The 23,202-nt window shown below is 42.7% G+C and overlaps 1 protein-coding gene across 1 annotated transcript in view; it reads right to left on the bottom strand.

Moving 5' to 3' along the window:
* POC1A (POC1 centriolar protein A) overlaps positions 1-23,202 on the bottom strand; it is a 57,506-nt gene that overhangs the window by 23,082 nt on the left and 11,222 nt on the right. The window contains exons 5-9 of the mRNA XM_052679349.1: positions 22,300-22,407; positions 21,163-21,278; positions 16,562-16,695; positions 4,199-4,267; positions 1,372-1,470 (exon numbers count right to left, since the gene is read on the bottom strand). Coding sequence (XP_052535309.1) covers positions 1,372-1,470; positions 4,199-4,267; positions 16,562-16,695; positions 21,163-21,278; positions 22,300-22,407 — 526 coding nt within the window. The remainder of the gene's footprint in view (positions 1-1,371; positions 1,471-4,198; positions 4,268-16,561; positions 16,696-21,162; positions 21,279-22,299; positions 22,408-23,202) is intronic.

Genomic DNA, 23,202 nt, shown 5'->3' with positions numbered 1-23,202 from the left:
GATACTCACCAAAAACTTCACTATCTTGGCTTTGGTCTCACAGATCACAATATGACACGAAACAAGAGCAGGAACTTCCCTCCTCTACAGCAGGACAAAGATGCATCACACTTCCCAGGCAACCATGAAGTGAGAGGCAGTAACAACCGCACAGAATTGAACTGACAGACAACTGGCTACAGTCATGTCAGCTATCACCAAAGCTCTCCACTGCTACTTCCTCCATCCTGCTTCTTAGCCAAGGACAGTTTTACTGTCAAAGGTTTAACTCACATCAAGTTTCTCTTGATGCTCACAGCTGATCTGGGAGATCTACCGGATCCTTTGTGCTGTTCACACCAAAAGGTAACACTGGTTACCTCAAGCCAAAGTGTTCCTCCATGTGGCCAAGGAATAAATAGGAGGTAAGAATACCACTGACTATTACGTGTTATACCCATAACACAACCACTTTCCCTTGCTTTTTATATTCCAGTGAAAAAAAGCTGGATTGGAAAGATTACAGATACTGCCACAGAGTTAAAGGTATCAGGTAGAAGTTTACCTTTCAGTTAAGACACATCATGCATGCATACCAACACTCACACATCCACTGTTTGAACCATATGCAACAAAATAGTCACGGTAACAACATGTTCTGAAATACTGCAGTTATACTTCAACACATCAAGGAAGCATCCAAAGATTCGTAAGAGAACACGAAAATCCAAGTGAAACATCACTCACACCAGCAATAACTTTAAAGGGTTACTCTTGTAAGATCCAAGACATCTAACATAAACACTACACTGAGATCACTGCATCACACAGCATTATTCAGCTAATGGATTCATGCATTAGATACAGTCAGAACTAAGATGTCTCCAAATATTTAGAAACAAAGCTCTAGTACAATGTCACCCTTTTCTCACCTGCATTAAGTCTCTGCAGAGATTTCTTCTGTCTTTGATAGTTGTCAATGAGAAGACTTAATGAACATCTATTTTCAGAACTAATGGCATCCCTCAAGGATTTCTACCATCTAGTAAAACTGCTTTCAGCTGTTACTCACATCTGTGCTTTTATTTCTGGGAGGTGAGGAGAGGTGGGAGTACAGAATATTGTCCAAGCTTTTCACATCTCCTTGTGCACACAAATGAACTACATTTATTTCTGTTTTTTAATCCTTATTTCATTTTACCATTCTCCAAGTACATATGTCTAAACAAACCAGAAACAATACCAAGATGGTAAATAACAGACAGCTCAAATTAACACCAAGGAAAAAGATGGCTCCATAGTCCAACCACCTGAAACCAAGTCACATCTTACTCAAACTGTAGACACTCTTCTCCAAAAGGAGCTTTATGTAACCTGTGTGTGCTGACCTACCAGACTGTGATGGGTCCCATCCACATTAGCACCAGACTTGTGAGATTTCAGAACTTCGCCGTAATCTGCTGCATTGAAATTAGTCTTCCATACCATCACCTGCAGAACAAGGCCAGATGGCTAAGTCACTTTTATGAAAACTTTTCACCACATTTGCTTAGAGGCCGATTTCACCTCCACGTCCGAGAAGGCTGATGTTACTGAATACAGATGGAGTTCTCAACCTGAAAGTGTCTTCTTTCAACATTTCTTGGGTTAGGAACATCATGAAACTAGACATACCCAGAGAACTTTGAAGCAACACATCAATTATAGCATTAAAACCACAAATACATTAAAATATTACATGTAGTATTACAGCACTTAGTCACACACCAAACTAGTTGCTGTTTTATCAATGCATTCATTCACAGGAAAAGGAGAGATCAGCACTTTGAGACGAACATCAGACATTTTGAGTCAGTTTGCCAGCTAATAAGTCCCACTTAAAGGCATGGCCTCTCCATAATGCAGCATTTATTTCAAAAGAGAAGAGTTGTAACTGAACCTCTAACACAAAAACCACTTCAACACATGAAGAGCAAGTCTACGGGGCAAAATCCTGAAGAGCTGACATTCTAAAGAGTCAAAAAAGTCTAAGGGCATCAATCGACTGTTTTGAAAGTCTGAAAGACATTGTAAATCTCAGTAGTTCATTTTAGTTATCAGAAACATTGCTGTACACACAGCTTCATTCCTGCCTTCTGTGAAATGTAGAAGGGCTTTTTTTTGTACTTACATAGATCCAACGACCAATATGGCCATTCCAGAGAGTAATAGGAGTAACAGGAAAACACGATGCTCCTTATTGTACACAATACTTTCTTCACAGCTTCATAGATCAGTGGCCAGACAGCCTACTAACTATTCTATTCAGTATTTGAACCATCTTTTTGAATGAGAACATCTAAATTTCCTCACACACGTTTTCTCTCCGATCTCTAGAGATGTGTTGCTATTTTCATCAGCTCTCATGTTTCTCCTGATCCAGAAAGCCAGTGTCCAGCAAGATCCTTCCACAGAAAAATCTCATACGTATACAAGGACCAATGTCGCTTTTAATCCATGCCCGTCCTGTATGTGAAAGTTCTTCCTCCGTACACAGGAGAAAGAAGCACTGCTGAAACTGTGCTCAGAAACAAACCTAACAGGGGAGAGGCAACTCCTTCACGAAAGCTCGCGGCCGATGCTCCCGATGGCTCAGAAACACATGCAACCATGAGCTGCAGTGGCACTGATGGCCACAAGTGTCAGTGTGACCAAACGGCAGAAACATGCCTTCACAAAGCACCCTCCTGAGGAAGCACTGCCACGCAGTGTCTCAGCTAACAATACCCAGAGGGAGATACTGCAAAGAAAGAGTGAATCTCGTCCGCAATGAAAACGGGTCCCAGCGAGAGGAAAGACAGAGGACCTGATGAAATAAAGCTTCTCACAGGAATCTGCGCAGTGGGCCAAGTGCAGGGTAACAAACCTCTCAAAATAGAAACTAAAAATCATAAAAAAGAAAAATCAACTTCTTAGCTATGCCTAAGAATCAAAGACAAAGATAGGAGTTTTCACAAAAGTGAATGCTTTGGAAAATAAATAACAGAGAATCACTAAGCAACTCCAACTTCCAGCAACACCAGGCGTTCTTATGGGAGAAAGAAACAACAGCAAAGATGCTTATTTGCTTCTCGTGTTAGATAAGCATTTCAAGAGCAAATCTTAATAAAAGTGACACTAGTATAATTTTATAGAAAAAAAAAAAATAGATGAGTTTCTCCTCTTTAAAATCCCTTTAATTTTTTTAAAGGAAATAACATGGTATTAAAGAGACAAGATGGTAAACTACACCACCTATCTTAGCATAAAATGGCATTAAAATGCAGCTGACAAGAACTACAAGCAGGACTGATTTCCTTCTCAATAGTATGCTGAGAACACATATTACATAGAGAACCTACCAAGGCATTTCAGCACAGTCCAGACATGTCTGCTATGTTTTTGTTTTCTCATGCAGACAACAGAAAAGAAACCCCAACATGTTTTAAACAAATGTGAACCTGGATTATAATTCAGGACCAGAAGCAAAAGGAATAGAGAAGGGCTTCATCCACAAAAACCCTTCACCAGCAGTACGATACGCTCAGGTTCTCAATCCCAGAGTCCATGTCAAGCTCAGAGAAAAGCCCAGCTCTGGCTCCAGCAGCTGTGTAACTGCAGCATTTGCAAAGCTTTGCTCCAGCCCTTACTAACAGAACAATCTCATGTCTGCTCAGAATCAAATCCACCTAAGGAGACAGCTTCTTCTCAAATAGAACTGAAAGGCAGATCTACAGGAGGATAAGAGCACTGTAAAATGCAAAATATAAGCTCACAGGCAGTGGAGCAGTGGACTCTGGAAGAGCACTGAGGGAAGCATCACCACCTGCTTCCTCATCCCTTTACCCATCTCTCAGAACTAGGCAGAGGCAGAAGAGGAGACAAACTCAGGCAATGACAACAGATCTTCAGGCTGTTTCAGTGCAGGCAGTTGCACCCCCTATAGCCTATTCTCCACCAGCAGCCAGAAGCCTCAAAAACGCATATCACAAGGCCTGTACGCAGGGTAATGTTTTCTGTTGTCCATACTACACTCCCAACTAGCCCACCATAAGTGCTTCCTCAGTGAGAAAATATTTATTGTTACTTTCTAACATTGGTTCTCTCTCTGAAAGCAGTAAGATGCTTAAAACAAACAAACAGTAACATAGAAAGTAACAACAGCAACAAACATAACAATAAAAGGAAACCAGTCACCCACCTGCTCATCAGATCCTCCAGAGGCAAAGAAGTCTCCAGTTCTGGAGAATGCTACGCAGGTGGCTGGACCCTGTGAATAAAATTTAAAGACATTTAAAACAAATATGGAAAAAAAAAACCAGTCTCCATTGATTACAAGGTATGTCCCTCATGACATCAGCAAGATGTCAAAAATCCTTCTCTGTCAGGTAAGCAGCTCACAGTTACTGCACTAGGATAACTGGCACTCGGTTATCCTTTCCCCCACTTTCACTTGCAATTTAAGATCCACAGCATTAAGATGGAGTGAGGAACAAATCAGTTTTACAACTCCAGGCTTTGCCTTTTTCTCCCTCAGTCATCCCCTTCCCTTAAGAATTAGCATTTCCTAAAGCTCCTGCTCATTTTTTCACAAATGCTGAGTTTGTTACGGGCAGCCTTCAGGGACACACCTGAAGAGGAGGCTCAAAGGGGAAAAGGAGGGTTCAAAACACACTGATGCAGGTAATGCTGCATCAAGTGGTGTTAGAAAAAAAATATTGACAAGTCTGAGCATTCAGAAATCATTCACTGTGCCCCATAAATATACAGGGTTTCTTTTACAAACTGTTAAAAGGACGATGATCCCATACAATCTCTGAAGTCATGGCAATTACAGCCTATGTTTTCCAAGTTCCTCTTCACACCATCAATAATCGAAATGTGAAAGAAAAACCCACTGAAACAAGATTTTCCACATAATCACGTATAGCTCCCAGGTCCATAACTTCAAGAGTTACCTCACATCTTCAGGAGACTGACAACAAGAGAGAACACATTTCATGGACTGCTATGAACAATAGGACCACCATGGAACATAGCACCTGTCCTCCACGCACCACCTCAACAGCCTGTCTTTCAAAAATACACAGATGCCAGTAAGGGACAGCATAAAACAGTGGCTGATGACAAAAACACTAACAAGTAGTGCTAAATGCAAGAGGTGAAAGGCAATCAGTTCTACTATGAGTTATTATGAACAAAAGGTTTTGTTTCCACAGCTGCCATGTGCTCTCACAGATTTCTCTATATGATCCATGCAGACTGCTCAATACAGAAGATCTTGCCAGTCCACCATGAAATAACTTCACACCGTGCCTGAGCAGTTATCAACCAATGCAATCAATTTGCATCAATCAATCTGGCCAAGGTTAGAAGAATTTCCAACCTAGGAATCTGTACAATCTGGATAACTGCAGAGGATTCAGGGCAGGATACAGTTATTCATTTTGATGACCCAGTCATCAAGGTCCATAACAAACAAGCCCACGGTTCTCTGCACAGGAGGAAGAAAACGACAAGGCTGCCTGAGCACCGCTGCAAAGAATAGGTGGCAGAAGAGTGGCAGATGGAGCAGCATCAGCAGAGCATATCTGTCTTTGCACATTAGCTTCAGTTTAAGGAGCACTGCGATACAGTTTTGGAGGCGGCAGCAATGCTTCGTACCTCCTCACACGTGGGATGTGCAGACAGACAACAAATGGACACCTGCAGCAGCAATGGAGGGTGCAAGAAGCAGGCAGGCATTCCCTACAGCACTGCAGTTGGCCACTGTTAAGCTACAATGTGACAGCAGTTGTCACATTAAGTGAAGAACAGAAGACTAGCCCAAAACAGACTCTTTCTTAAAAGATTTATGGAAGAGATGCACAAATTAATGTCTCCCGGATCCCACCTTCGTACAGCACAGGCAGCTGTATTTTGAAGAAGCCTTTCATTTTGGGAAGTCACTTCTGAGTCTTTAGATGTTACTGACTGAAGTACTACTTGAGCAAAAGCATGAATTTCACACCACAAATTTATTTTAGTATGTTTCCAATCTTTTAAGTAATCCTACAGGAAGAAATACATGGGAAGGATGAGCCAAGAAGCTAAACAAAGCTGGGAAATCATTAAGTGTGTTCAAGCACAGGCACAAGAGACAAACTGTTCCAGTCAGAATCAGGCAAGGATCCAGACAATTTCTGTTTTTTTTCTTAATGTCAACTGTTAGAGCCACTACCTTGCACCGTTTGAAGCCTGAGCTTTTGCCAAAGCTGGAATGAGCAGAGGCTGAAATAAACGTTTCCAGAGCTGAGCTGGCTGAAAAAGAAAGCTGAGTTTGCAGCAGACTGAAAAACGATCAGAAAAATCACCACTATTACAATAAGAGAACTCCACCACACTCTGAGTTATCTTCTTTCAAGTAACAGTGTATGTATCTAAGAAGACAGGTAAGAAGCTTCTCATTACTGCACTACAAGTTACAAGAACGGACTGTCCCAATAGGAGCTTTCTGATAGGAGCTCACGTCTTCCCAAAGAGCTCTAGATGTGAAACTCACATCCAGCTTATTTCTGTTTCTCCTTTGTTCTTCTTCTTTAAAAAGGTGAACTCTTCATTATAAGTCTTACAGCCCGACGAACACACAGAGATCACATTTGGGATGAACACACTACACTCACTGCACTTGGTGCCATGCAGTCCTTCCTGCCTTCAGATCTGCTGGCACAAGATTATACCAGCAAAACTAACATTTCAATTGGGAGTTCTAGACTCCTTAAAAAACACTGGAAGATATTTCCATGCTATCGTTTCACTAGAAGCAATTTCAAAAGGTTTCTTAGGCTTCTTAATAGAAACATTTCATTCTGCAGAAATCTTGCTGAAGCACACGCACAATCATTAGTGTGACTAAGCTTGTACAACTAATTCAGCATTAATTACTGCAGATATTTCAAACGAGAGACACTGTCATTTATCAGCTGAGACAAAATGTGCTTATGCCACTTTCTCCCACCCACCTTCTCCAACAGTTCAGCTGTCTGACCACACCACTGAGAACGCAGACCCTCTGAAGTAAATGGAAAAAGACAGGAACTGCACAATATTGCTCAAAGAAAGTTTTCTGAACGACGCAGAAAACGTAAGAGAAAGGAACCATTCACACTATCTGTGTCTGTCGGGGTATCAGATGCTATATTTAAAAGAATCAGCCTCCTGAGGTACGGTTAGGAGGGTGAAGAAACTATTCAAGATACTGCCTACGTCTCTTAAGACTCAGTGTTCAGGAACCGACTGAAGTGTGGAAGACTGCAGAACAGCAGTGTGTTGCAAAATGGCTTCATCAGTATAAATATTTCAGTGTATTTAGTCAAAATTTACTACAACGCAATCACATAAAATCAGGTAAACTGACTCCAAAGTCACAGCATTCTGAAAGGGAAAAAAAATGAAGTGCAGCCGAAAATATTCCTCCCAACACAGAAACTGATGTCAAAGGCCAACTGTACTCTTCTAAGTTCAAAGAAGGGAGACAAACAAGTTGACAGACACAGCATCCTCTACAGATGTTTTTACATTAAGTGAAAAGTCTATTTGCTATGCATATTTACAGCACCCCTCCCAGATAGAACAAACTATGTATGTCCTATTTGTTGCTGTAGCAAGCACATAAAACATCAAAACTAATCAGTGTGCTACTCAAGGAAGGAGTGTCGGGCAGAGTGGAGACACAACAGAGAGTCTTCAAAAGGACACACTGCTCTCACTCTGGATGCAGCCTACAGCCCTGGAAATACACACAGACAGAAAAAAGAAAGAAAAAAAAAAGAGAAAGCCATACAAAAGCAATGATAACAGGATTATATCTAACCCTCTGCTGCGGATGCACAGTATCTTAAGCAATCTAACTGATGTGCAGGCTATCCCCAAGAGACAGACATTACTTTCTCCTTTCCCACCTCTAAGCTTTCTCACTTAGAGAATCACAGGGGTCAGAAGGGACCTCTATCAGTCACCCAGTCCAACTCCCTGCTAAGCAGGTCTCCTACAGTAGGTTGCACAAGAAAGTAACCAGGCTGGTATTTGAGTATCTCCAGAGAAGGAGAGTCCATGACCTGTCTGGGTTCCCATGCTCTGCAGCCCTTCAAGTAAAGACGTTTTCCATAACGTTCACATGAAACTTCCTCTGCTCCAGCCTGTGCTTGCTGCCCCTTGTGCTGCTGCTGGGCACCTCCAAAAAGAACCCATGGATCAAGGCTAACAACCACACAGCATTCGCTGCCTTAGCAATCCAGTTTGATCAGCTAACAGAACAAATTGCAGCCTTAAGAAAAGATGCTGAGAACTGTTCTGAATGGCTTTAACACAGTGTGCCTTCGCTGCCTTAGAAGGATGGAATCTGAAGCAAAGGTACAGATTACAGGACTCAATGATGGCAGGATGCTAGGAGCATCTGTAACAGTTGGCAAGGCCATGACAAGAGACAGAAGGAATAGCATCTGTGAAAACAAAGCTCTCAAACATGGTTCCAAAAATAGATCTCTCTAAAAAAATACTGAAGAGAGAGGCCAAGGGTTTGGTTTGGAGGAACGGAACTACGCTTGGAGCACGGAGTCATACTTGCTCACAAATGACAAATAAAAATGACTTATTTACCTATAAATAAGAATCAGATGATCACAGAGAAAGTCTTCTGGATTAGCTTTTCCTCCACAGCAAAACCAGTGAAGGAAAGATGATGATTTCACAAACAGCAGGGCCAACACCATCAGTCAATTCAACTCAAGAGAGGAAAGATTTTCACTTTAGAGTAACAGAAGGAACAGGAGCCAGTCTAGAGAGAATCCAAGATTAAATCACTGGCAAAAAGTTTAATGATGCACACTCTCTGAGATCAAAGGAGAGGCAGGCAGTTGGCTACAGTGACAGGCAGGGTCAACAGCGCTGACAGAATTATTTAATTTTACTTTCTAAAAATGTGGGAGAAACTAAGTCATACTAGAGAAGAGCCAGACAACAATGTAAGAAAGGTGCCAGGAGCTGGAACAAGGCATTTCTAGAGGATATGAATAACTTCTTTTGGAATACAACTGCTTCATTTGCTGCCCATGGGACAGAATATACCAGCCAATACATTCATTCAAACTCTCTTAGAACAGACTAAATAGTACAAGGAGGAATCACAGAGTGGCCAGGGTTGGAAGGGAGCTCAACGATCACGAATCTCCAATCCCCAGCCACAGGCAGGGCCACCAACCTCCCCATTTCATAGCAGCCCAGGCTGCCCAGGGCCCCATCCAACCTGGCCCTGAACACCTCCAGGGATGGACGGGGCATCCACAGCCTCTCTGGCAGCTGTTCCAGCACCTCACCACTCTCTCTGTGAAGAACTTCCCCCTGACATCCAACCTCAATCTTCCCTCCCTCAACGTCAAGCCATTTCCCCTTGTCCTGCTGTCATCTCCCCTTTCAAAGAGTTGATTCCCCTCCTGTCTGTAGGCTCCCTTTAGGTACTGAAGGCTGCAATGAGGTCACCCCACAGCCTTCTCTTCTCCAGGCTGAACAAGCCCAGCTCCCTCAGCCTGTCTTCAAAGGGAAGCTGCTCCAGTCCCCTGATCATCTTCGTGGCTCCTCTCCAACAGCTCCCTGTCTTTCTTGTACTGGGGGCTCCAGACCTGGACACAGGACTGCAGATGAGGCCTCACAAGAGCAGAGCAGAGGGGGAAAAAATCACCTCCGTGTCCCTGCTGGCCACCCCTCTTCTGATGGAGCCCATGATACCATTTGACTTCTGAGCTGCAAGAGCACTCTGCTGGCTCATGTTAAGCTTTTCATCCATCAGGACCCCCAGGTCCTTCTCTGCGGGGCTGCTGGGAGGGTAAAAGAAGAATAAATGGTTGTTGAGGCCTGGGAAGCAAATCAGAAACAGCAACAAGTCCACTGAAATCCCAGGTTCACTGACTGAAGATACAAAAACAAACAAAACAAACAAAAACAACACCAAAAAACCCACACGCACACACACAAAAAAAACAGCGCAAAGAAACCAGAACTGCCACTGCTCACACTGCTTTCAGTAATTCCATAGCATAGGAGGAAGACAGCAAACAGACCCTGCAAAGACAAAGGGTAAAAGAGTGTCGTGGTTTTATGGTTTTTTGTTTTTGATATTCCTCGTCATAGCATCATGTAGTGCACTGAGAGTTCAAGAGTTAATGCTCCAGTTCCACAGACTGACAATTTTCCAGGTGCCCAGTTCTCAGAAGAGAAGAACTACACACCTCAGGAGACTTTTTTCCACTGAAAAGACAAAAACTGCCTGCTGGTCACAAGACCTCGCTCTCCATTTTCCCTTTCTGTTCAGCCCAGCTAGACATCTCACCTTCAGCATAAGAGCAAGGCCTTCAGTTTTCAGACACTCTCTCATTTTATTTATTAGCTTAAATTCCAATTATATTGCATTACATCGTGTTATCTTGCATTCTGATATCTTTTCTAATAAATTAGCTTTTTCCTCCTCAGATCACTGCCAGTTTTGTTTTTAGGCCCATCTCCCTACCCTTTTCTCTTTCCCCTTTTCCCCTTTCGCAGGGTGTGGGTCCAATGGTCTCCCTACCCCATTAGGCATAGAACCCTGATGAACCAGCCTGTAAACTGTTGACAGCAAGAGATGGAAAAAGATCAGGACTACTGGGAAAACAAGAAAAACGCATCTGAGCACCAAAGAACATACAGAATCTGAGATGTGATGTTGATCATCTTATCACTCGGCTTCATCAGCCAGGGGACAGAGGAGCCAGTGGGCTGAGCCAAGAATAAGGATTGGAATATCCATGCCTGACCAATCTGGGGCAGAGGCAGGTGGTTGGATATCTGGAACATGGTTAGGCATAGAACAGTCCATGCCTACCATGTATCCAGACACCAGCTCACGCAGTCACCAAGGAATGATGAAGCCAACACACTAACTCGGATAAGATGGCTAGAAGATTTCCAAGAGATAATGGCTACATAACAAGGGCAACACGCTGGACAGAAGACAGTGTGGATGGCAGTAAGAGCATGGGGGCTGCCCATCTGAACTCACACATCGCCCAGGTATGTCATGAATGCAAAGCATGCTCCAGGATGCAACTGAGACCTTTGCCAGAAACAACAGCAGGTCTCGCTAGGCGACACCACCCCTTGCAGAGATGGCAGGTCGACTTTACAGGACCCCTCCATCAATCTGAAGGGGCCACGTACACCCTGACCTGCATCAACACAGGAAGAGGATGAATGTAGGCCTAACCAGTGCCAAAAGCAAATCAAGCCTACACCATCAAGGCATTAACTGAACTAATGGCAGCATACAGAAGCCCCAAGTCACCAAAAGCGACTAGGGTATGCACTTCACATGAGCAATGGCACAAAAGTGGGCCCAGGACAATAACACTGAATCACACATTCCATCTGCCTTACAATCCAATGGGAGAGGGCCTGGTAGAGTGGAGTCATGCATTCCAAAAGCTGCTCTGAGGACCGAGCACCAATCCTTGCTGGGGGAGACTACAAGACTACATGAAATACTGAGATACCTGAAAGAAACACCTGAAGATGACAGATCCAGCACCTTGGATATGTTACAAACAGCTTAGGATCCAAACTAAGGGCAGTGATATATGACAGTTGTGGTTTTATGGTTTTTGGTTATTGCTATTCCACATCACAGCATCATGTAGTGCTCTGGGAGCTAAAGTGTTAATGCTCCAGTTCCAGGCACCTGTCTGGAAGAGCAGAACTACATACCCCAGGGTATTTGTGGTCAGAGAGGAGCTGTAACTCCTGGCAAGGTCACCTGATGTCCCTTTTTTTTTTTCCTCTGGCTCTCCTCACTGCTGCTTGTCCCGACCGCATGCATCACTGCAGCACTGGTGTAAGGCCTACAGCTTTTTACTCTTTCTCTCATTAGATCTGATTCATTACCTTCAATTCTAATTATATTGTATTATATTGCTTGTTATCTTGCATTCCAATTCCATTTAGTTTAGTGAATCAGTTTGTTTCTCCTCAGATTGTTGCCGCTGTTTTTAATTTTTTGAGGTCCCGTTTCCCCTTCCCGCAAGCATGGATTTGTGAATCCCTCCACCCTGCCAGTCACAGAATTGGGCCAAAACAGCCCTTAAACCATTGACAGTGACTGAAACCCCAAGCTGGAATGATAAATAACCTTCTGGTCCCTGCCCCTTAGAACCTGGAACCCACAAGGTAAGCTGGTCTTGGGAAGTGCAAGTAGGGCCAAATTGATGTGGACAACTCGAACCACAGGGAAGAATATTAGAAAGAAGAGGAACGGTAACACCACCAGTAACTGGCATATGGCCATCAGAAATTATGATACACACGCCAATTTTCACCACGAAGGGGACTCTTGTTATATCTCTCCAACAGATCAGAATCCTCCTTTGGTACCTGAGGTAATTATCCAACCATCCGCCAGAGGACGTGGTACAAAAGGCCTTGACGTGCTCCTGTCCAAGCAGAGACTTATGCAGTACAGGAATACAGCACGTGGTCTGCCATAGAGGACAGGTCTGCATCTCCTAGCACCCACTGAACACCTCTTCAGCTCCCCTGAGATGACTGACAGAGGCAGAAGCAGCAGGAGGTGGGGTGTAACTGAAGAATTACATGACATTGCCTTCTTCAGTGACATTTAACGATGGACTTTTTGAACATCTTTTGCCAAACAAGCCAGAAGGACAGAGAACTGAAAACAGCAGCCTCTTCATGGAAAAAACTGAGCCCATGAACTTATAACACAGTGTCACAGCAAACTGTATCTCTGCTGGGACCGCAATTATGTGCTACACTGTAAAGGACAGTTTGACCCTCATACACTCAACCGCTGGTTCATACCATGAAGGGCTTGAGTGCACAGGAACTGCTGGGTCACAGCCTGAACCAGGGATGGAACACCTGTTGATGGGGCACAGCCAGCTCTGGAAGCACAGATGGGAGCCCCCGTGCTCCCTGAACCTCATGTAAAGGCTGGCTGCTGCAAGGCAAGTATCTCTACTTGGACACTGCCTCCTTTGGAATGTTTCACAAGCCCTGAAACAGGTAAGTGGCTCCTTTGTTACCAGATTGTGACTGCTACCTTTCTTGAGTGATCAGAAACCAGTTTCAAGTGGCATCTGTATTGCCTATCCTTGCAACACAAACCACTGGATTCTTAAAAACTACACAGTGGTAGCGAAAGTAAAAGGAAGAGAAAGGGAAAGAGAAATTAGGAAAAGCACACAGGATTGAGGTGTTAAAGGTAAATGGCATGTTTTCATGCTAAATGCCCCCAGTTGTAATAATTTTCAATGGACGGAGTTTTAAAGAGCCTTTCCCGGCTACACTGAGTGAGAAAGCCAAGCCTGCCCCTTCCCAGCATAGAGTAAGGTGTGTTACAGCTTAGCACAGGGGAAATCTGCTCTGCTTCCCTAACATACTGGCACCTTGTAATTAATATATTTTATTTAGATTCCTGAAAGCTCCAGTTTAAAAAGCAACAAACCACCAACAGAAAGCACAAGCAAGGGAAGAACAGAGCACTCGTTTCCTTTCAATATTCACAAATGCTTATCAAAAGCCAAATGCTTATCATAATGCATAACCCCTCTCTCTCCCCGGGTTGATCCACTTCTCTGCAACCCTGAATGTCTTTGCACCCTCCAGGGATGGCGAGGCCTGCATGGACGCTTAATGCCACCCACCAAGAGCTGGTAGTTAAGCAGCATGTTCATTTCCTGAGCACTGCTCAGAAAATCTTGCTCTTAAGTCAACCAGGAAAGCCGAGAGCACTCATGCCACCCAGGCAGGTGGAATGCGGCTATTTGGTTGTTCAAGTCACTGGGAGAATTTATTTTCTGGCCTCCTATTTGTACATACAACCAAGCCCCGTTTCCTAAATATTTACAAGGAATATTTATGCCACTACAGAAGCTGTCTGGAAATGCTCTACAACCTGCTACTCTCTAGCAACTACCCAGATGCTCCAAAACATTGTGTTCCTCCGTGATGATTCAGTGCCAGAGATGGACTTACATACCAACCCAGTGTCTCATCTGTATGAGTTCAGGCAATAGGACTTTACAGCCTGAAGCACGCTAGAATGGAAATACACAGAACAGAACAGGATGGTATCTCACAGCTGCAAGATGTTGGCTCCAAGCTGCAAACTTCTGCCTCTAATGATCCTTCTGTTACAACAGGGCCAGCTCCATCACAACTTTAAGAGACAGCAATGCTGTCCTCCCCATGTAAACTACAGCTAATCAGCTGGTAACAAATTCCCAGCACTCCAACAGTTGCATCATAGTACACAAAAAGGACATCAAGGCATTGCCCTGCAAGTGTCCACGCACACACAGCCTCCCCAGAACAACACAGCAGCAGTCAGCTGCCAGAATAAGAACTGAGGACCAACACAGTCACCCACACAGTCACAGCTCAAGAATGTCTTCAGAACAGGCTGTTCATTTGGTGATTAACCTACAGCCCTCCCTTGAAAAAGCACATCTACTCAATGAAGAACAACAAAAATCCACACCCACTTCATTTTTAGAGATGCAGGCAGAAATCACAGTGAGACTGGAGGAAAAAGGCCCTGAGAATCAAAAAAATCCACATTTATACACCAACACTGGGAACAAAGAACAGGTTATTATGCTCGTTAAGTGAAAAAGTAAGATACATCTGCCGAATCACAAATTAAAATCACAAATTAAAAACCTCACAATAGTAATCAGCAGAGTGAAAGCCAACCCAGGATTATGCCAGGATTGGTTCTATTTCTATTTCAGCTTCTTTTAAGGGTATTACATTAAGATCAGAAAGCACTGTCTGCCACTTTTATACTTCTGCTTGTTTCCAAAATGGAAGAGGTACAACCCCACAACAGCAGCTAGCTGTGCTGCTGTCAAAGCCTTTCCAGCATCAGTTAGATGGCTAGGAGAGAGTGATGGCTGTTATCTGAGGGATCTGAAACAACAGGGGAAAAAAATCAAATAAAATCAAGGGGCTTTAACCCCACATCTGAATAGATGATTTAAGAAACAACTGTTTTGTAGGAACCCTGACTTCAGAGGGTCTTTCTATTACCTCATTCTGAGGACCTGGTTGGCAATAATCCACGTTGAATTCTCATTCAAAGCTAAACTGCCTACATTTCAGAAAGGAGGAGGGAATGGAAAGCAGGTTCAGCTTCCAAACAAACAATAACCATCCACATTGCTTCCTAGGAGAAGTATAAAAGGCACAAAGATCCACTCTCCCTCCACACTGACCCTTTTCCAGGAAACTACTTCCTAAGCTTCTGCTTCACCAACAAGAGACGAATACGAAAATCAGATTAGAACAATAGGCAAAAGCTTTGAAGTCCCATCTGATATTAGCACCCACTCACCACTTTCCAAAGAAGAAAGTTTTATGCAGTTGAAGTTTATGTCTTGAGATATGCAGCATTTGTTATCTTTTCTCCAAATCTTTGTTCCATTCCTTTCAGCATAAAAACTGACCAAGGGAGTTTAAAATCAGATCTTTCCATGAGGCAGAACTTCAAGTACAAACTTGTTGTATTTACCCACTAATACCACAAAAAGGAGAAAAGTTTACTAACAAAAGTTAAGGAGAAGTTGCTGAATGAATTCAAGGATTTTTAGATATCAGATAAAGCAATCACAAGGCATAAAGCCACAAGAAACCAGAAGGATCAGTTCCTCAGCTTACACAGATGTTGCTATTGCCCAGAATCAATCCAGCAGCTTCAGGGCTCATGATTTTACTCAGATAGTTTTGATGCTTCAAAACTCAGCCTCGATGTAACAAAGAGACAAGTGGGTTAGGAATTTGTTTTGTCCCTTCGGTAAATGAATCCTTAAAACACATTTGCTTATTTGTGCCTTTGAGCCCCAATTGGAACAGACAATAAAATTAATCAATGTATTTAAAATGAGAGCTCCAAGCATTCATATAATAATTAACTTCACAAGGAACATGTCCGGCAGCATAATACTAACAGTTCAATCAGCCAAACCAGCTGGCAGTATTTATCACCTTCAATTATTTAATTCAGTCAGTTAACAAAATGGAAACGCGCCCAAATGACATCTCAAAATGTAATTTCCTCTGTTTCACACCTACTGTCAGGCAAACGGCATATATCTTCATCAGGTCAGAAGGCCAAGCGCTGTTTGCACCTCTTCAGGGAGAGGGAGGGGGTCTGATCTGCAGAACACAGACTGCACAGCAGTGTTAGAGCTGAAGCACAGCACTGGTGATGTCCCTTGGGCCTCAGGCTTCACGCTCAGAATCTGAGCACTCAGACCATCCTGCTTTGTCATCATCTATTCTGTCTGCTCCCATCCTACCTCCCTTACGCCTTCCCTCCAGAACAGTGATGATCTCAAAGGTTTTCATTATAATCATCATTATTATTTTAATAAGCAAGGAAGTTTTCCGAAGACTTTTGGCCACAAACAATGCAAGGCTTGAGCACAGATTGGCCCAGCGAGTTGCATGTTTCCGTGCTTTCACACAGAAGGCTTTTCCTCACCTGGTGACCATGAAGAGTATACAGAAGTCTTCCTTCGAGCAAGTCCAGAATTTTGAGAGTTGAATCGTTGGAAGCAGTAATCAGGTAATTTCCAGAGGGGTGAAAGGACAGACTGTTCACCGCAGCGGAGTGCACTGAGGATGTAAAAGATGCACACAATGATCACCGAGACCAGTTTACATCAGCCCGAGGCAAAAGAAGAAAATAAAGTACATGCACACTCCAATGTCTGTTACAAAGTTTAATAGGAAAACTGTCAAGGGGAAAACATTCCACCAAACTCCTCAAAGCACTGGAGAACAAGGGCAGCATTCAATTCTTGTAAAAACAGCCACTACTTCACTGAGAGGAAAAAGGAAACTTTGCCAATTATTCTGAGATTTAAGACTATAAAAGCTTCCAGTGTACTCCTATAATGTAACTATATTCACAAGTGAGTTATACAGTTCTGTGACACACAGGGACACTGACATATCTGACCACAGGGGAGCTGCTGTTCTTGTTCCCGAGTAATTCTGGAATAGAATCTATAAGCTTATATATTAATGAAGGCTAAAATTCCTATGAAACACAAGCTTCACATTGGTATTGTGCAGGAGTGTTCGTTTGGTTGCTTTTGTTTGTAATTATCATGCTTTATTTACTCCCTGACTCTAACCAATGCTAGGTTTAGCAAGAAGTAGGAAAAAAGAACCAACCCAATTGAAAACGGTCCAATACAAACATTACTTCTTCAGCCATCCAATTCCCTACCACAGAAAAAATTAAAATAACCAGAGTGAGTGGACAAACTGTTAGGAGTACCATCCTGTCCAACCCTGGTGCCGCTACAACTCCACGACTCAATAAAGCAGCCCTTTTTGAACAAACATGAAACCTGGGAGTCGTTCTGAAGAGAGCTAAGGAAAATGCTCTAGGAAAAAACACTTCTGTACGAGGCAGATGCCTGATGTTGCAGTAATGCAGAACTTCCTTCCCCCAGCCTTTTACAAAATGAACTATTGTGGATATATATATTTACAAGACATTTCTCCATTGCTTTCTAAACATACGTGATGTACAATAGTAAGACTATGCTTGAAGAGAATTTTAACCACCCAACTGTTCTTAATTACACCAACTGCCCTACGATATTCCATCTTGAAACTATTACTACTGATACAACCCCTTCTCAACACCTCCAAATTAAACCTATGCTCCCTCAGCAGTCTGATGTACATGACAAATCTAAACTGCCTGTTAAAAATGAACAAGTAAAATGCAATTCCAGACACTAGCATCAATTCTTTCACACCTACGTGTGAATGTGAAGAAGGAATCCAAAGAAAATCTCACTCAACTGTGAAGCTGAATGTATATGCTTTTCAAAGTCTCAAACACAGCTAACTCAGCGTGAGTCCTTACAACACAGTTCCTCTTGAGCTGCATGATTGAAAAAACACACTGATAAAAAGCATCTAAACACAAGACTGGTAACTTCTCCACAGTTTTTCTCGTAGGTGAACACCATCTGCAACAGACAGCTACATCTTCCTCTTGACCCATTATGATGTCAGGCTGGACAAAAAGCATATGTGGAATTTTAGCTTCTAGAAGAACACTAAATACATGTTTCCTTGGAAAATTTTATTCTGAGGAATTTCTAATATCCCTCGGCCCTTCATTGCCTATATTCAGATACAAGCAAGCACATATTATGTCAACAAAAGCAAGTCCTAACTGGAACCAAATTAGAAAGAGATGAAACGAATGACATAACCTTGGAGTTCCAGAGAGACAATGCAGTATTTCCAGGTTTGTGAAAAAAACTTTTCATCATGGAAAGAAGTAACACAGGCTGAGCCCTTGGAGGCAGTCACAGCTTCTTGCCTAAGCAGCTCTTGTCTGCCTAAGCTCAGGGAAAGCCGCATCTTTCTTCTGCCACACCAACTCATACCTCCCAAAAAAGCATTCACAACAGCTTCCCCAGAAGCTGGCCAACACAGCAATTTCACACTGTAACCAATATCTGGGGTGCAGCACAAGGTGGCACCTCCCACAGCCGTGCTGCTACAAGGTGACTCTAGCTATCAGAGCCTGAGAAAACTAACTTCCAGTTCAGCAACGGATGTCCTGCTCAATCACTGCATTTACAGGTGAGCTGCTGAGCACTGAGTCACTTCACCATGCAGGACTGAATACACAGAAGTAGCGACAAGCAGGCAAAAAAAACCCCAGTAAGCACTTGCCACGGCCACAAGCCCAGAAGCTGCTATCCACCACACAGCTCTGTCTGGAGTGCAGACGTGTCCCAAGAGCTCCTCTGAACCAGCCATGAATAACTAGGTTAAGGCTGTTTGCACAGGCGTGCAACTGAAATGCCCTGCACACACCTTCACACAGGAAAAAAAGCCTGCAGGTAATAAATACTGACCATTTTAATTAGGGGTTGACCTGCTGTATGAACAGAATTAGCGCTACCTAGGCAAGTGAGTAAAGCATCTGTTTACTTTTCTGAACAGCAAATGGGACCAGAGCACCTTTACTTTTCTAAACACACACCATGCAGGAAGTTTTGCAGTCTGCACTCCACATCCAATTTTCCTTTGCAAATGTTATAGTTGGAACAAGGCCTGGCAACAGGAGCAGCACAGCTAAACGACTTACCCCTTCTGGAAAACAACCAGACTTCAACACGTAAGAGTCTGCGGCAGGGCTGCTGAGCCATTAAGTCCTCAGTGCAACCGCGTATTTAAAATGGATTCCCCTGAAATCAGGCAGCTTAAGCACACACAAAGGAAAGAGACTCCCCCTAGTGGGACTGGGCGGGCAGCTCCACCTGGGAAAGCCACAAAACTGAGTCAGGTTTAGCCAGAAGGTGCGTGTGAAACCCCTCGCAGAGCAGAATTCACAAACTCATCTTATGAACGCATCAGTTTGAAGCACTCGCATCGGGGGATGAAGTGACAGCCAACAGCACTTGTACGTTACATTGCTTTCACAAGTTTAAGCTCAAAATTTAATTCATTATGAGGACTTGCACAGTAGCTGCTAAAAAAACATTCATAACAGGAAAAGATCTCTTCAACAGAAAGAGTGTCAGCCAAAAATGCTATTTAGTAAGGGTAAGAAACAGGCAAAGTACACAACTCCAAGACAAAAGTGAACCTGGCAGTTGAACCTAAACCACATTACACTCAATTTACCTGCAGTAAGGGGAAAGCAGGAAGGACCATTTTTTGAGCCAAAGGATACAATGGCTGGAAAAAAGCACTGCAAGTCTTGTCACTGTTGAAAAGCTGATAAAGTAGGTTACGGGACAACCTGACACCACTGAGGTACTTAAAGTTGCTGCCTGTGTTAGCAGCAAGACCTCAGAAAGGCACTGCCAAGTTATGGTAAGGTTCACAACAGGAGCAGCACAGCAAAAACGATGCATAAGAAAGATGAATATCAGCATTCAGCGCTGATGATGTAGCCGGTACGATGACAATGATTTGGAACAACAATCCTCAAAAGGCTCTATTCCATGAGATTGTTAACTATCAGAACCAGAAGTGATTGAGTCAGTAACAACCACGGGAATAAGTAACACACAAACAACCTTGGACGAGAGTTTGAGATGCTCAGACAGTTTAAAATTTGAACAGTTCAAATGCTGTTTGACCTGCATGCAAAGAAAAAACAACACAGTTGGAAATGTGAGCTTAAACTTAGAAGCCAAGACAAAACATAATCCAGGTGGAGGAATACTGTGTATGCACACACATTTATGTGTGCATGTGCATTCATGTATATGTGTACACACACGTGTGTAATTTTAACCCAAGAAGAAAACCATCAGTGATGATGATGTCACGTTCAGTGCACAACAGTCAGATTATGTGATCAAAATACAAAGAGCAGAACAGCCCACTATACACAGAAAATTACTGAAGGCTTCCAAAATTTGCAGATTGCTCCTTCTTCTCACCAACCTCTTTTTGTACAAATCAGCAACGGTAAAGGAAGAGCAGCCGAATTTAGGCTCAACTAATATGCACAGAACAGTAAAATGAGCTCAAAGAAGCTTGTAGGGATGGGGAAGGTCTGCTATCAGTACACAGTTCTACCAAATAACAGCACTAATCCATCTGACAAGAATAGGTAGTTTTGAAAGTAAGGGTGAAAAAAAAACATTAAATACAGCCTCTTAATTATAAAGCTAAGCTGCTCCAAGGATAAATGAACTTAAGCTACTCTTTTTGTTTTTGTTTTTAATTTGGTGGCAAATGCCACATCTTTTTTACTGCACATCATTTCCTGAAGTAAACAGAAGCGAAGTGGCACAGCAGGTATCACCAAAGCACACCTGCAACATGGGACAGTTCCAATTCAGGGCTTTTTTTCCCCTTTCCATTGGTGAGCAAAGAGAAACCAGAACAAAAGCATTTCTTATCAATAGCCAAGAATTAATCTCTGAGCTAGAAGAAAGCAAAGCAGGAGGCTGGTAAGGAAAGGCTTCCCCTTGTGGGCCTAAGCCACAACCTTCCTGCAAAAACAGCAAGACAGACATTCCTGGAACTCCAGACAACCCACACCAAAACACGGACAGGTCGGGTTCTTCAAAGATCTTAACTTGCCTTGATAATGTTGGAGGAGTCTGTTCATCCTAACATCCCACACCTTCACTGTGTTATCTGTACCAGCTGCAGCAATGCACGTACCACTGCCGTGAAACTCCACGTGATTTGCAAACCTGCAAATTGCAGTTAAATCCAACTGTTTATATTCAGCTTTGGTTGAGATCAAGAAGTTGGCTTTTCAGGAAAGAAAACTACATCACAATCAGTGAACATTGTGGAAAGGAGGAAATAAATTGAAATTCTATACTGGCAAATTTCCATTAGGACCAAGCTCATAAACCCAAGCAGATTGCAAGACCGTAGCTCAAAATAACTGCCCCCAAAGCTCTTCATCACTGCTGTGTTAGGAGCTGCAGGTGTTAAGAACCTCCTGAAACGTCATGGACCTGACCATAGAACATTTTGAAGTGTAAATGTCTACATAATATCTGCCCTTCACTAATTCAGCAGTATTTCTAGATCAGTATATACAAAAATGAACACAGATTTTGTATTTTTCCATTATTAGTCTTAAACAATTTTAAAGATAGAAATGAATTGAATTTCTGCCTCAAATCCCATGCTGCTACTAACAAGACAGTGAAGTAGAGACCAGCTTCCTTTCTGGACTTGTCTGCAATCATTTTTCTTCTTTTTTTTTTTTAAAACACAAAACTACAGTAAAAAAATTTTAGTGAAGAACATCTTGCACAAAATTGGGTAAAATTAATGACCCTTGAGAAGCTGGGAACAGGCCCATCTCAGTACTCCGAGGGCTCATTTTGTATTTCTTGACAAATTAATTTTTGGTGCAGCTAATGTATGAAACAAAATCTCCTCAATTGACAACTAAAAAAAAAAAAAGAAACTTTTTTTGAGTAACTCTTTGTCACTCTGAGGATGCAACAAAGCATCCAAAGCATTTCTGCTTTTAGTTCACTTCAACTTAGGACAAGATCAGAGCAATTCTGGATGCTCTTTTTGCATTTTGTTCTCTGGCTGCCTTCTGTAATAGGCACTCATGTTTTCCTAAGAGGTGCAAATTATTTCCAGGGGAGGAATCTCCAGCTGCAGTAACAAAAACAGATGAACATCCATCACATCCCCACTTCAGCAATCACAACAGGCCAGTCCTTACACCCTGGCAGTACTTACCCCCCATGCTCACAAAAGGAATGTATACATTCTCTGCTAGTTTTATCCCACAGTTTGACAGTTTTATCATCGCTGGCTGATGCTATTAGTCGTCCATCAGGAGAGAATCTAGGAGAACAGTTATGGCAATTAAAAGTGTATCAAAATTAAAGGTGTCCGGGATCAACTGGACTCGGCCAGCTTTGTCAGTCTGCAAACACACTTCATCCTTCAGGAAGCCACACTGACATTAGTTAGAATGAAAATCCAATTGTCAGAAGTTGGGGGAGAAAAAGCAACCTGTAAGCCCTCGAACTATCCCCAGTGCCAGAAGTGCATTCCATCATCTCCAGACAAGTCTTCAGTCTGACTTAAGGTCCCCTGTCCTACTTGTTTCAAATGTATCTCAAGTTGTTTCTCTATCATGATTCAAAACAATTCCTACTTTTGCCACAACTACTCACAGCAACGTAATTACTTCCAAGATAACAGCTCTTAGAGGAGAAGCTTCATCATTCTCGTGCATCAAATGAACGTATGTAAAATTTTTAGATGGGAGCTTAATATAAGAGATCAACACACAGCTTCAGAGGCAGATATAATACAGGATCAGGACTTGAGTCTAAGTGAAGAACATCGTGCATGGCAGAGAACACATCCCACCTACTCTGCTGTGGACATCTATAGTATTACAGGTCACCATGCCACCACTGCCACCATGAAAGTATCTACTGAAATTATCACACTTATACAAATCTGCAGCTTTATCCTAAATACCTCCACACATCAAAATTCCTCAGAACTATGACAGATCACTGAAAACTGGCTTTTTGAGGCAGTAACAAGGAAATGATGATCTCGTAATGGCAGCCCTTTCAGCATTCTGTGCACCTGCTTGTTATCACAGAAAAAGCAAAGATCATC

This window comes from Tympanuchus pallidicinctus, unplaced genomic scaffold (assembly GCF_026119805.1).
Source record: "Tympanuchus pallidicinctus isolate F22 unplaced genomic scaffold, pur_lepc_1.0 scaffold17, whole genome shotgun sequence".
Lineage (NCBI taxonomy): Eukaryota > Metazoa > Chordata > Aves > Galliformes > Phasianidae > Tympanuchus > Tympanuchus pallidicinctus.
This window is presented reverse-complemented; position numbering and strand designations above follow the sequence as displayed.